This window comes from Hemiscyllium ocellatum, chromosome 9 (genome assembly GCF_020745735.1).
Source record: "Hemiscyllium ocellatum isolate sHemOce1 chromosome 9, sHemOce1.pat.X.cur, whole genome shotgun sequence".
Classification (NCBI taxonomy): Eukaryota; Metazoa; Chordata; class Chondrichthyes; order Orectolobiformes; family Hemiscylliidae; genus Hemiscyllium; species Hemiscyllium ocellatum.
In genome coordinates this window covers 21322006-21337007 of record NC_083409.1, presented here as the reverse complement: position 1 = coordinate 21337007, position 15002 = coordinate 21322006, and the positions used below count along the sequence as shown (strand labels likewise).

Below are 15002 nucleotides of genomic sequence, written 5' to 3'. Positions count from 1 at the left end.
TTTATTGGAGGTATGTTAAGTGTTGGATGTGATTGCCTTGAATTCCAGGAATAGCAATTACTGTTTTATCAACTGTTGCATTGTTTGGAACTTTGGGAGAAAAAAAAAGAGAACAGCAGCAACAAGACAAAGGCAGTGACAACATGGTGAGAGAAAGAAATCTATACTGCTGTCTGACACAGCAGTGAATCTGCAGTAATTGTCTTTGCTGTTTGAGCTCAAGTAATTCTAGACATCGGAGTCAGTCTAGGAAAAGTTAAAAATAGTGAAATTCATAGCTGACCTTGGAGGAACCGGTGTGGGACAGCTCACAGCACAGGACCACAAAAGTGCAAATTTTTGAGTGTAACCTTTCTGTAAATCTACATTCATGAGTAGAGTGGGTTCTTTTTGATCCGATTTGTCTCTATTACATTTTAAAAATACAAACTGTAAGTACTAAGTTCGCTGGAGCAGGTGCTCGTTTTAGAATAAGGTTATTTTCTGGGCCTGTAGATTGTGAAGGAACAAAGATGACCTTTAGTGGAGTGATGTGCTCTTCCTGTTGAATTTGGGAATTTAGGGAGAATTTCCATATTACTGATGTCTGCAGAAAGTGTCTTTGGTTGCAAATCCTATCAGATCACATGGATCGGTTAGAGTTTCAGTTAGAGACAATGAGGAATTTACAGGAGCGGTGGGTGTGATGGATGGCAGTTATGGGATGAGAAAAAAGCCACAGATACGGTCCGATAGATGGGTTACCTCCAGGAAAGGTAGGAGAGGGAGGCAGGTGGTGCAGGAGTCTTCTGTGGCAATCCCCATCTCAAACAAGTATGATGTTTTGGAAAATGTAGGGGATAATGGACTCTCAGAGAAACTTAATACAAACAGCCAAGTTTCTGATACAGAGAATGGATCTGATGCAGTGAGGGGTACGTCAGATTCCAAGTGATCGATGGAGAGGGGGGACTGTCTAGTCAGAGGCACAGACGTTTCTGCAACTGACAGCGAGAAATCAGAATGGAGGAGCAGGAAAATCGATGTTTTGGGCAAAAGCCCTTTATCTGTTGCCTGAAACATCGATTTTCCTGCTCCTTGGATGCTACTTGACCTGCTGTACTTTTCCAGCACCACTCTAATCGAGACTCTGATCTCCAGCATCTGCAGTCCTCATTTTTGCCTAGAGAACAAGGTAAGACTGATAATTAAACTGCATTTATTTCAATAAAAGAGGTCTAACAAGGAAGACAGTTGAAATTCGGTCAGAAACATGGGACTGGGATATCATAGCAATTACAGAAATATGGCTTAGGGATGGACAAGACTGGCAGCTTAATGTTCCAGGATACATATGCTATCGGAAGGATAGAATGTTTGGGGGTGGGGGGGGGTGGGGGGGGGGGGGGGGGGGAAGGGGAGAGAAGATAGGAGAGGGGAATGGCATTTTTCATAAGGGATAGTATTATGGCTGTTCTTAGGGAGGATATTCCAAGGAATAGATTCAGAAGTTATTTGGGGAGAACTGAGAAAAAAGAAAGGGATGATGACCTTATTGAAATTGTATTATAGATCCCTTCAATAATCAATGGGAAATTGGGAAACAAATTTATAAGGAGATCTCAGTTTTCTGTAAGAATAAAAGGGTGGTTATGGAGAGGATTTTAACTTTCCAAACATCGACTGGGACTGCCATAATGTTAAGGGTTTAGATGGAGAGGAACTTGTTAAGTGTGAACAAGAAAGTTTTCTGATTCAGTATGTGGATGTGCCTACTAGAGAATGTGCAAAACTTGGAAAATTCTTGGGAAATAAGGCAGGACAGGTGACTGAAGTGTCAGTGAGGGAGCACTTTGGGGCCAGAAACCATGATTCTATTAGTTTTAAAATAGTGATGGAAAAGGATAGACCAGATCTAAAAGTTGAAGTTCTAAATTGGAGGAAGGCCCATTTTGAGGGTATTAGGCAAGAACTTCCAAAAGTTGATTGAGGCAGATGTTTGCAGGTAAAGGGAAGGCTGGAAAATGGGAAGCCTTCAGAAATTACATAGCGGGAGTCCAGAGACAGTAGTTCTCGAAAGCAGAGTCATAGGGTGATAGGATAGTGAAGGCGGCATTTGATATACTTTCCTTTATTGGTCAGAGCATTGAATGTAAAAGTTGGGAGGTCATGTTGAGGCTGTACAGGACATTGGTTAGGTTACTTTTCGAATAGTGGGTGTAAATCTGGCCTCCCTCCTATCGGAAGGATGTTGTGAAATTTGAAAGGGTTCAGAACAGATTTACAAGGATCTTGCCAGGGTTGGAGGATTTGCGCTATAGGGAGAGGCTGAATAGGCTGGGAGTGTTTTCCCTCGAGTGTCAGAGGCTGAGGAGTGACCTTATAGAGGTCTATTAAATCATGGGGGGGAATGGACAGAGTAACTAGACAAGATACTTTCCCTGGGATTGAGGAGTCCAGAACTAGAGGGCATAGGTTTAGGGTGAGGGGGGAAAATTTAAAAGAGACCTAAGGGGCAACATTTTCACACAGAAGGTGACGCATGTATGGAATGAATTGCCGGGGAAGTGGTGGTGGCTGGTACAATTACAACATTTAAAATGCATCTGAATGGGAATATGAACAGGAAGGGTTTAGAAGAATATGGGCCAAATGCTGGCAAATGGAACTAAATTAGGTTGGGATATTTAGTCGGCATGGACGGGTTGGATCAAAGAGTCTGTTTCCGTGCTGTACATCAAATAGTGAGCAGTAATGGAGGGTTTGTTAGCTGATGAATAAATCCAGAAAACTTGAGCAGAAATTTCACAGTGAGCAGTGTGAGAATGTGAATCCAGTCAAGATCAAAGCTTCGATCAGTAAAAGATCAAAGCTGATGAACTGATGTGCTGCCTGCTCTCAACCAATCTGGGTCAACAGATGACTTGAGACCCACATGCCAAGATTGATCAACAGTCAAATGGAGACTGAAGTGCACCAACTTCTGAGTTCTACCCAGATATTTTCATCAACCAGGCTCAGTGTAGTGCTGGCCAAAGGGTCATTACATTTACACCAAAACTCATAACAGAAATCCTATTCCTGTTAAATGAACATGTCAGCACAGCACAAGTTGATGTCTGCGCAGAGGTGAAGGGTTTACCTGACAGTGCCTCTCCTCGCTGTAAGACCTCCTCGATATTTGCCACCATTATTCGCTGCACATCCTGAAGTTCAGTGTTTATAGAACCCAGGTTCCTGCGTGCTCGACTGTCGATGTAAGATTTCTTTGTTTTTTGGATGTATGTGTCTGAAAGCAAGCAGCAACAAAGTTAATCTCTCATCTTCACAGTTCAGATAAAGCCTCGTGGCACAGTAATTTAACTATGAGCATGGAGACACATGCAGAACAGGAGGTGGACAGCAGGAGGTAGCAGGGATGTGCGTGTGGGTGGGAAGAGGAAAGCTCAAGCACAAGTTGGAGGAGATGCAGGAGGAATGGTGACATAGGAGGAGTTGATGATGTGAGACACAATCATGTGCTTTGTTTTCAGAGGAAGACTAGACATGTTGAGAGAGTGATGCACAAAACAAATGGTCCTCCAAAGCAAATGGGATTTTGGGATTCATATATAAGATACATTGAGTAAAGAAATTACTTGACTTTCACAAAGCTCTGGTTACGTCCCACCGAGAGGATGGAGTCCAATTATGGTTCCACATGCTAAGAACATGAGGGCCCTCGAGAGAGGGAGAGAGAAAAGGAGACTTTTCTCCATGGAGCAGTGATTTGATCATGATGGACGAGATTATAATGGATTTGGATGAGACACACAAGGAAAGCTGTTCCCATTGGCTGATAGTACCGGGATTAGGTGACCCTGACTGAAGGTTTTGGTGGGGAGATACAGGGGGTATTGTGGGGAAGAACATTTTTCCACAGTGAGTGGTAATGACCTGGAACTCTGACCACGAGGGGCTGGGGGTGGAGAGGGTGAATGATTTCAAAAAGAAATTGGAGATACACTTGGTGGAAACAAACTTGCAGAATAATGGAGAGAGCACGGGGTACAGGAGGGGGATGTGACTGATTGGATTACTCCACAGAGAGCCAGCAGTGACTGGACGTATAACTCCTTATCTGCTATAAAATTTCTGTGTCTTGTACATTTTCTCCTGAAAATCTTCTGGAAGCTGTGAAGGCCTGGCCCCTTGCTCTGGACCAATGCTAGCTGCCAGGTATTGTCACACGACACTGAAAGTTCTCTCCAGTGATTCAGCTCATCATCATTTGCCAGTCTTGCTGACGTAAACCTTAGAACTCATACCTTTGGCTGCTTGTTTCAAAGCTCATTTCTTCTGGTAATATGTCCAAATGAGTATAGAAAGAGAAGGATAGACTAGATAAATTCATGCTAAAGATAGAGTCCAGGAGGAGGACTTCAGATTCCTGGGACATTAAGATGCTGGGGAAGGGATGGAAAGTGCTGATGGGACCTGGACAGACCAGATGACAGCTCCTAAAACAGAGCAGCAAATGCTTTTCTACAAGGTGACTTGTAGAACATATGTCCTTCAGCCCTCAATGTTGTATCAACTTTTTATCCCACTAAGATTAAACTAACCTTCATTGTACTATCATCCATGTGCCTATCAAAGAGTCACTTAAATGTTCTGAATGCATCTGACTCTACCATCACCTTCTGTGTATAAAAACTACCTCTGACATCTCCCCTACACCTTCCTCCAATTACCTTAAAATTATGCCCCCTCGTAATCGTCATTTCTGCCCTGGGAAAAGGTCTCTGGCTATCCACTATATCTACACCTCTTATCAACTTGTACATCTCTATCAAGTCACCTCTCATCCTTCTTCGCTCCAATGAGAAAAGCCCCACCTTCCTCAACCCTTCTTCATAAGACATGCCCTCCAGTCCAGGCAGCATCCTGGTAAATTCCTCTGCACACTCTCTAAAGCTTTGACATCCTTCTTATAATGTGGCAACACAATATTCCAAGTGTGCTCTAACTCGGGTTCTGTAGAGCTGCAGCATAACCTCGTGGCTCTTAAACTCAATCCCCCTGAAAGCCAACACACCATACACCTTCTAAACAATTCTACCAACTTGGGTGGCAACTTTGAGGGATCATGAACTCCAGGATCCCTCGGTTCTTTCACATTGCCAAGAATCCTACCTTTAACCCTGTATTAAATTAGATTAGATTCCCTACAGTATGGGAACAGGCCCTTCGGCCAAACGAGTCCACACCGACCCTCCGAAGAGACCCACCCAGACCCATTTCCCTACATTCACCCCTGACTAATGTACCTAACACTACGGGCAATTTATCATGGCCAATTCACCTAACCTGCACATTTTTGGATTCTGGGAGGAAGCCGTAGTACCCGGAGGAAACCTACGCAGACACAGGGAGAATGTGCAAACTCCACACAGACAGTTGCCCGAAGCGGGAATTGAACCCGGGTCCCTGCGCTGTGAGGCAGCAGTGCTAGCCACTGAGCCATCTTATGAAGGGCTTGATGAAGGAGAGGCGCTCTGGAAGCTAGTGCTTCCAATTAAACCTGTTGGACTATAACCTGGTGTTGTGTGATTTTTAACTTTGTACATTCCAGTCTAACACCAGCATTTCCAAATCCTCTCTAATTGAGCTTTGGTTTTCCAAGTAATCATAAAGCCAGTCTCTCAAATTCTTCTCCAATAATTTGCCCATTACAGACACAAGACTGACTGGTCAGAAATTCCCAGGATTATCCCAATTCCCTTTCTTGAGCAAGGGAATAACAATTGCCACCCTCCAATCATCTGGCATTACTCTAGTGAACAGTGAGGACACAAATATCATTGTCAAAGGAGCAGAAATATCTTCCTTTGCTTCCTACAGTAACCTTGGCGCGGCATGGTGGCTCAGTGGTTAGCACTGCTGCCTCACAGCACCATGGTCCCAGGCGACTGTCTGTGTGGAAATTGCACATTCTCCCCATATCTGTGTGGGTTTCCTCCGGGTGCTCCGGTTTCCTCCCACAGTCCAAAGATGTGCAGATTAGGTGAATTGGCCATGCTAAACTGCCCGTTGTGTTAGGTGCATAAGCCAGGGGTGAATGTAGGGGAATGGATCTGGGTGGGTTGCTCTTTGGGGGAGAGGGCGGTTGGTGTGGACTTGTTGGGTTGAAGGGGCCTGTTTCCACGCTGTAGCTAATCGAATCTAACCCTGCCTGGCCCAGGGAACTTATCTATCCTTATATTTTTCAAAATATTCAGTACATCCTCCTTCCTAACATCAACCTGTTCAAGCATATTAGTCTGTTTCAAGCCATCCTCACAAACATCAAGATCCCTCTCAGTACTGAATACTAAAGCAAAATATTCGTTAAGGACTTCTCCAACCTCATCTGATTCTAGGCACAAGTTCCCTCCAATATTCCTGACCGGCCCTACCCTCACTCTGACCATCCTATTGTTCCTCACGTAAGTGTAGAATGCCTGAGGGTTTTCTTTAATGCTCCGCTAAAGCTTTTTCATGCCCCCTTTCATTTTCCTAAGTCTGTTCTCTAGTTCCTTCCTGGCTACCTTATAACCCTCTCAACCCCTCTCTGATCCTTACCTCCTCAATATTCAGTAAGCTTCCTTTGTCCTTTTGACTGGATGTTCCACATCCCTTGCCACCCACGGTTCTTTCAGCCTACCACCCCTTCTTTGCCTCAGTGGGACAAACCTATCCAGCAATAACAGCAAGTGCTCCTTAAACAACCTCCACATTTCTTCATGCATTTCCCTCAGAACATCTACTCCCAACTTAGGTACCCCAGTTCCTGCCTAATAACATTGTAATACCCCTCCCCCAATTAAATCCTTTCCCGTATAGTCTGCTTCTAACCCTCTCCGCGAGTATAGTAAAGGTCGGGGAGTTGTGATCACTATCACCAAAATGCTCTCCCTCTGAAAGATCAGACACCTGGCCTGGCTCGTTGCCAAGCACCAAATCCAATATGGCCTCTCCTCTAGTCGGCCTATCTACATACTGAGTCAGGAATCCTCCCTGGACACACTCGACAAAAACTGCTCCATCTAAACTATGTGAATTAAAGAGGTTCCAATCAATATTAGGGAAATTGAAGTGACCTATGACAGCTACCTTGTTACTTGTGCATCTTTTCAAAACCTGCCTCCTAATCTGCTTTCAGAGCTCTCACGATTGAATTTCCTATCACTGTCGCTCTCCTATTCTTCTCCCTTCCCTTCAGTGCCAGAAACCTGGCCACCGTGGTTTCCCCTGGTAGGTTCACCACTCCACCACCACCGCCCCCACCCCCCAACAAACAGTACCCAAATCATTATTAATATTATAGCCAATTATTGAGGGGAACAGCCACAGGGATTCCATGCACTGTCTGCCTACTCCCCTTTCTTCTCCTGACGATCACCCAGCTACCTTTACCCTGTAACTTAGGTGTGACGGCCCCCCCATAACCCCCTCATCTTCTCGAATGATCCGAAGTTCACTCAGCTTGAGCTCCAGTTCCCTAACGCAGTCTTTGGGAGGGTTTAACCAGAGAGGTGAGAGAACCAGGAGGCAAATTGCACCGGAAAATAGAAAGAAATAGCAGGTAAGCTATTCGGTGGGGTCATAAGAGGGAAAGGAATCAAGAGTACATGAAGGGCTTTTGTCCGAAACATTGATTTTCCTGCTCCTCGGATGCTGCCTGAACTGCTGTGCTTTTCCAGTACCACTCTAATCTAGAATCTGGTTTCCAGCATCTGCAGTCCTTGGTTTTACCTACATTAGGGTTACAGCACATGTGTGTGAATGTGCAGAGATAAATGAGCTTGGTGCATACAGACTGTCCCATTGAGATACGATGCTCTGGGATTTTAAAGACTTGTTAAAGAATGTTAAAGACTAGAAAGGAGGGCTGGACTGGATGTTAAATCATCCTGAAACAAGATGCTCAGAAAAGTTAGTAAATTAATAAAGGGGAGGGAGGAGTTTTGGTATTGATCGAGGAGAATAGTGCTGTGCTGGAGAGGTGGGATTCCAGAGGAGACAGGCACCGAACTGAATTGGCTGGATTTTTAAAAAAATGCAAAAACATTGCTCAGTACAGCGTCTAGTCATTAACAAGTTGTATTGGGAAATGTGAATTATTTCAACATAAACTGGGAAAAGAGGAATGTGATAAGCAGAAAGGGGAAAGAAATTCCAAGTGTGTTGAGGAACATTTTCCATCTCAAAATATTCCACAGCAAAAGAAGCATTTATAGGGTTTAGGAAGCCAAAAATTGGACAGGGTCCATGAGGAATACGAAGCAAACAGGAAAGATCTCAGGTCGGGAATTAAGAGAGTAAGAAGGGGCCATGAAATGTCACTGGCATGTAGAATCTCAAGGCATTCTTTACAGACAAGAAAAACAAGAGGATAATTCGGGAAAAGTTAGGATCACTCAAGGATAAAGCAGGGAACTTGTTTGGAGGCAGATGATGTGGGCAAGATCCTAAATGAGTACTTTGCATTGGTGTTCACCCAGGAGGAGGATATGGAGGACATGAGATTAGTGTTGAACATGCTTTTGCATTCTGACATTTTGAGATAAAGAAAGAAGTGGGTATTGGGTCTCTTAAAAAGCATTAAGTGGATAGGTTGCCAGTGCTCCAGGTAAATGAGACAGACAAGAAAGGAGATTGCTGGGGCCTTGCACAAAATCTCACTAGTCACTGAGAAGTCCTGGAGGACTGGCGAGTAGCTCATGTTTTTCCTCCATTCGAGACGAGAAATTAGAATAATCCAGCAAACTATATCGGTGGCTGGGAAACTATTAGAGATAATTCTTAACGGTTAGGATTTACATGCATTGAGGAAGCATGGCCTAATTAGGGACAGTCAGAATGGCTTTCTGCGGAACACGTCACGTCTCAGCTCAACTAAGGAAAGAATTATTAATACACGAACAAAATAAACACCAGATGTGAGATATAGTATACTAAACTCCTTAAATAGCTACCTGAACAATGGATAACTATTTCACAGTAAACAGTTATTTCTTAATTATTCTGCAAAATTAAGCAACAGTTTCTAGTTAGAGATTCTCCACTATAAATATAGATTCATGCAAGAAAGTTAACTAGCTCCAGGAAATACCATCATGCACCTTGAACAAAATAGATTGCTTACATGCTATTCATCACAAAGCTCTAAGAGTATGGAAAGCTATATTTAACCTTACACTTCATAATTAATTTCTGAAGAAAAATCAATTTTACGCATCTTATACCAACTAGTTGAAACTGTCTTTGGCATATTTGCACACGTAATTAGGAGAGTGGGTAATATAAGAGAGTGATAACTGAATTTTATAAAGATAGCACACGAGGTACAATAGATCAAATTCAAACAGTCTCCACAGATAAAGCCAGGCTGAGAGGAGCCAAGGAGTCTAGCAATAAACTTTGGAATGTGAATGAACAGGATGCAGAGAAAGATCCCAAGGCCGAGAGATAATTGTGCCTGCTAAACACCATGAGAATAGGAGAACCCAAGCTTGGACACAATAATGTCCATCATTAATTAGATGCTTTACCAGATTGGGTGTATGGATTAGGAGGGAAGTTGTGTGTGATCCAAGTTATGTGATCATTACAACACAAATGTATAAAAATACTGCTTTTTACTGGACAAGTTACAGTGGGTCATTGATCAATCTTCTGAGCTGAGCCAAAGATTAGGCAAATAATTGAGTATTTAAGTCAACACTAAGTTCAGGGAAGATCCTTACGCCCTCTCCCTGCTTTAATCAGTTTCTGCACGAATAAACTTTCACTTGCCTGAGTTCCGCCTGCCTCCTGCATTTTCATTCGCTATTCCATAGGGCTCTGAATTGGGACCTCTGCTGTTTGTGGTTTATATAAATGACTGGGACGAAAATGTAGATGGGTGGGTTAGTAAGTTTGCAGACGACACAAATGTTGGGTAAGTAGTGGATAGCGAAGATTATTATCAAAGAATATGTTGGGGTATAGATATGGGTGCAGAAATAGCAGATGGAGTTTAATTCAGCTAAGTGAGAGGCGCTGCACTTTGGAAGATCAAATGTTAAGGAAAAGTATACAGGTAATGGCAGGACCCTGAACTGTACAAAGGGATCTTGGGATTCAAGTCCCTGGAAGTTGCCATGTAAGTAGATCGGTTGTAATGAAGGCGCTTGGCATGCTTGACTTTATTAGTCAGGGAATTGGCTACGTGAGTCAGGATGTCATGTTGCAGCTTTGTAAGACTTTGATTAAGTCACACATCAGTATTGCATTCAATTCTGATCACCACATTACAGGAAGGCTGTGCAGGCTATGCAGAAGTAGTTTACCAGAATGTTGCCTAAATTACAGGGTATGAAGAAGAAGCGAGAAAAACTTGTGTTGCTTTCTCTGGAGTGGCGGAGGCTTAAAGGAAATTTGATAGAAGTCCATAAAATCATGAGATACATAAATAGGTTTGACAGTCGGAATCTTTTTCCCAGAGTTGAAATGTTGGAGGCATGCATTTAAGGAGAAAGGGGGAAAAGTTCAAAGGAAATGTGAGGGGCAATTTTATCTTAAACACAGATGGTTGGAGTCTGGAACGCACTGCCAGGGTCGTGGTGCAGCTGGATACAAAAGGGTCAATAGACATGAAGCTAGAAGTGCACAGCAGATAGCATGCGAGGAGCAGGAGAGTGAACATTTCTAGCCGAAACCCTTCGTCAGGACTGGTGAACCAAGTGAAACTTGGCCAAGTTTGCCAGCACTGTCTATTTGTATCTCAGATATCCAGTATTTTGCTTCCGTATTAATGAGTGTGTCCTGACCAGAGAGGATGATATTTAGGTTAGAATTATACACGACAGAAGAGGATCTCAGCCTTTCGAGTCTGTACCGTCAAAAATACACAATCTACACAAGTCCCACTTTCCGGTTCTGGGCCTGTAGTCTGAGGATTGTTAGGAAGGCATATGGTGTATTAGCTTTTAGTGGTCGAGGAATTCAGTTTCGGAACTGTGAAATCATGCTGCAGCTGTACAAAACCCTGGTGCGGCCACATTTGGCGTTCTGCGTACAGTTCTGGTCACCGCATTATAGGAAGGATGTAGAAGCTTTGGAAAGGGTTCAGAGGAAATTTACTCAGATGTTGTTTGGCATAGAACGGAGGGCTTACAAGGAAAGGCTGAGGAACTTGAGGCTGTTTTCGTTAGAGAGAAGGAGGTTGAGAGGTGACTTAATTGAGACATCTAAGATAATCAGAGGGTTAGATAGGATGGACAGCGAGAGCCTTTTCCTTCGGATGGCGATGGCTAGCATGAGGAGACATATCTATCATCCCTCGATTTAAAGCTATGGGACAGATATCAGAGATAGTTTCTTTACTCAGAGAGTAGCGGGGCATGGAACACACTGCCTGCAGCAGTCATGGACTTGCCAACTTTAAGGGCATTTAAATGGTCATTGGATAGGCATATGGATGAGAATGGAATAGTGTAGGATAGATGGGCTTCAGATTGGTTCCACAGGTCCGCACAACATCGAGGGCCGAAGGATCTGTACTGTGCTGTTATGTTCAAGCGCTCATCCAAATAATATCTAAGGTTGTGAAATTATTATCTCAACTACCCTCTCAGGCAGTGCATTTCGGGCCCCACCATGACCTGGGTGAAAAAATATTTTATAGAGTCATATTGCATAGAAATAGATCCTTCGGTTCAGCTGGTCCATGCCAACCATGTTCCCAAACTAAACTAGTCCCACCTGCCTGCGTTCATCCCATATTCCTCCAAACATTCTTATTCACATATCTATCCAAATGTTTTTTAAACATTCTAATTATAATTGCATCTACCACTTCCTCTGGCAGTTCATTCCATACACGACCCACACACTGTAAAAAAAAGTTGCCCCTCATGTATTTTTAAAAACTTTTCCTTCCCACGTTAAAAATATATCCTCATGTTTTGAACTCCCAAGTTCCCTGTAGACCTCCTGCCTTTCAACTAAGGGGAACAGCTGCTTTCAAACCATCCTATCCTCTCCTCTCAATCTTTAACAACTCTATCAGGTCCCTCCCCTTAACTTTCTGCACTTCAAAGATAACAATTCAAGCTTACTCAGCCTCTCTCCATAGCTGAAACATCCCAGGCAACATCCTGGTTACTCTCTCATCCAGTGCAATTGCATCCTTCTGACCGTACAGTGATCAGAACTGCACAAAGTCCTCCAGCTGTGCCCTACCCAAAGTTCTGTTCAGCTCCAATACAATCTCCCTCCTCTGATAATCTGTGCTTTGACTGATAAAAGCAAATATCCTGTTTGCCTTCTTAAGACTAGAAGAAATAGAAATAGGTGGTCTTTTGGCCTCTCAAACCTGCTCTGCAATTCGATAGGATTACGGTTGACCTTACATAAGTGAGGCTTTTCCCTTTACCTATTGACGTCTCAACTGATCATCAATCAATCTCAGCCTTAAATTTACCAAGGGATTGACCAGCGCTCTGTCACAAGGAATTTCAAAGACTCCGAACCCTCATAGAATCTCCGTGTTAAACAGCCACTCTTATGTTGAGACTATGCCCTTGAGTGTTCCCATGAAGGGAAACACCCTCTTAGCATTTATCCTATGTGGGATATAAGTAAATTAGTGTTATTTCTGCAATTATAATTGCTTATACAAAGTAAATGAACTCACCAGTGTGTAATTGTTTCAGCCAAGAGCTGAGTCAACAAGAATGGAAACTACGTGGAGGAAATGCATAATTTTTTTTTGTATTAGCTAAAAATGTATGCAAGAAAGAAACGGGACTGCAAAACAATGGTAGAAATACAGGCGACTAGATAAGATGCTGTGAGGGGAGGCAGTTAAGCTAGATACGCCTGTACAAACAGTAGGTATAAACATCTGTTTCCCACTTTTACAGAAACACAGGAACAAACCCCAATTAAAAGGGTCTTAATGATAAGATGCTGAGAGGAAAGGAACAGATGGAGGGAGTAGATAATGGTAAGGCAAGGATGTGCCTAACAATGACCCACAGCAGGATGAGGTCAAATAGCCTTGTGAACCAGAAATAAGCATTTTGTCACAGACAAGGCCGGATAAGGCAAGAGATAAACAGGAGTAATGGGTACCGGTCTTAGGGAAGTGGAGGATGTAAACAGGGGAGGAGCAATGAAATAAAAAAAATTATAGGAACCAAATTATATAAATATTGAGTATTCGTTGAATTCAGTGTGTGAGTCCCTTGCCTTGTACACAGACAGACAGTGGACTTCACACCCTCTTGCAAGAGTAAAATAAAGGACACTACTGATTCAGATTTTGTCTCGGACTGAAATTATTGAAGTGTGAGAGCTTAGTTTCTCACATCCTATCAAAAATTTTTGCTTCTCTTACTTTTTCAGTTCTCCTCAAAAATCCTATACTTCAATGAGATCACTTCTTATTCAGCTAAACTCCTATGAATAAACCAGTTTCGCCTTTGCTCAAAAGACAATCCTTCTATATTGGGATCATCCTAGTGAACTGCCTCCAAAGAAATTAGATATTTTCTTCAATATGGAGACCAAAGCTAGTCCCAGTACTTTGGATGTGCTCTCACCAGCACCTTGTTCAGTTGAGTAAGATTCAGACACTCTAATCTCCTGATTAGCTGCTAGTTTGTGCCCAAGTCCCACCCTGCAGATTTTCTCCATTTAAATAATATCCTGTTCTCTTATTCTCCCTTCCAAATTGAACAACTTCACATTTTATACTCATTTTGCAAACATTCTCCCCCTACTTGGTTAACTGATCAATAGTCATCTGTAATCAGTTTGAATTCCTCTTGCAAATGGTCTTCCACCTACCTTTTGTGACTACAGTACATTCAGTTCCTTCCTCCAAGCCATGAATATGGTTGTGGTCCCAGCACTGATCCCTGTGGAGCCCCACTGGTTACAGGTCGCTAACCTGAAAAGGAATCCCTTATCCCCATTTGGTGTTTTCTGGCCATTAGCCAATTCTCTGTTCATACCAGTACACTCCCCCCAAAACCATGGGCGAATCTTATGACTAAATCTTTGATGAGGAACCTTACCTGGGAGTCTAATTAATTACTGATTCCTATGCAAAACCCCAGTAAGTTACTCAGACATGACTTCCCTTTCAGAAAGCCATGCTAACTCTGCTTAAATAGAATTTCTAACTGGTTCTATAAGTAGTATCAGAACAGAGTTACAGTTAAACAGACTGTTCGGTCTAATTCATCCACACTGAAGAGATATCTTTAATTAATATAATCCCATTTGCCAGCATTTGGCTCACATCCCTCTAAACCTTTCCCACTCATGTACCCATCTGGATAACTTTTAAAAGTCGTAATTGTACCAACCTCCATCACCTCCTCTGGCAGCTTATTCCATTCATGCACCAGCCTCTGTGTGAAAACATTGCCACTCAGGTCCATTTTAAATCTTTCCCTTCTCACCTTAAGCATATACCCTCTAGTTTTGAACTCCCCGACCTTGGGAAAAAGAACTTGACTTTTCACCCTATCTCTGTCCCCTATAAAGGTCACCTCTCCGCCTCAACAGCTCCAGGGAAATCTGCCCCAGCCTATTCAAACTCTCCCGACAGTTCAAATTCTTCAAGTCCAGAAACACAATGTTTTCTCAAACCTTTCAAGTGTAATAACATGCTTCGTATAGCAGGGAGACCAGAATTGAATGTAGTACTCTAAAAGTGGTCGAACCAAATGTCCTGTCCAGCCACAACATGACACCCCAACGTCTATAATCAGTGCACTGACCAATGAAGGCAAGCATGCCAAATGCCTTCTTCACCACCTGTCTATCTGTGACTCCTGCTTCAAGGAGCTATGTAATTATCCACTGTTAGCACTGCTGCCTTACAGTCCCAGGGACCGGAGTTTGATTGAATCTTATACAATTGTCTACATGGAGTTGGCACATTCTCCCCATGTCTGCGTGGGCTTTATTAATCAGAGCACGGAATACAAAAACATTGTTTT

At 43.0% G+C, this 15002-nt stretch overlaps 1 protein-coding gene across 1 annotated transcript in view; it reads right to left on the bottom strand.

The window, feature by feature from the left end:
* The window catches only part of LOC132818631 (vesicle-trafficking protein SEC22b), a 31225-nt gene that overhangs the window by 1110 nt on the left and 15113 nt on the right, over positions 1-15002 (bottom strand). The window contains exon 4 of the mRNA XM_060829640.1: positions 3122-3268. Coding sequence (XP_060685623.1) covers positions 3122-3268 — 147 coding nt within the window. The remainder of the gene's footprint in view (positions 1-3121; positions 3269-15002) is intronic.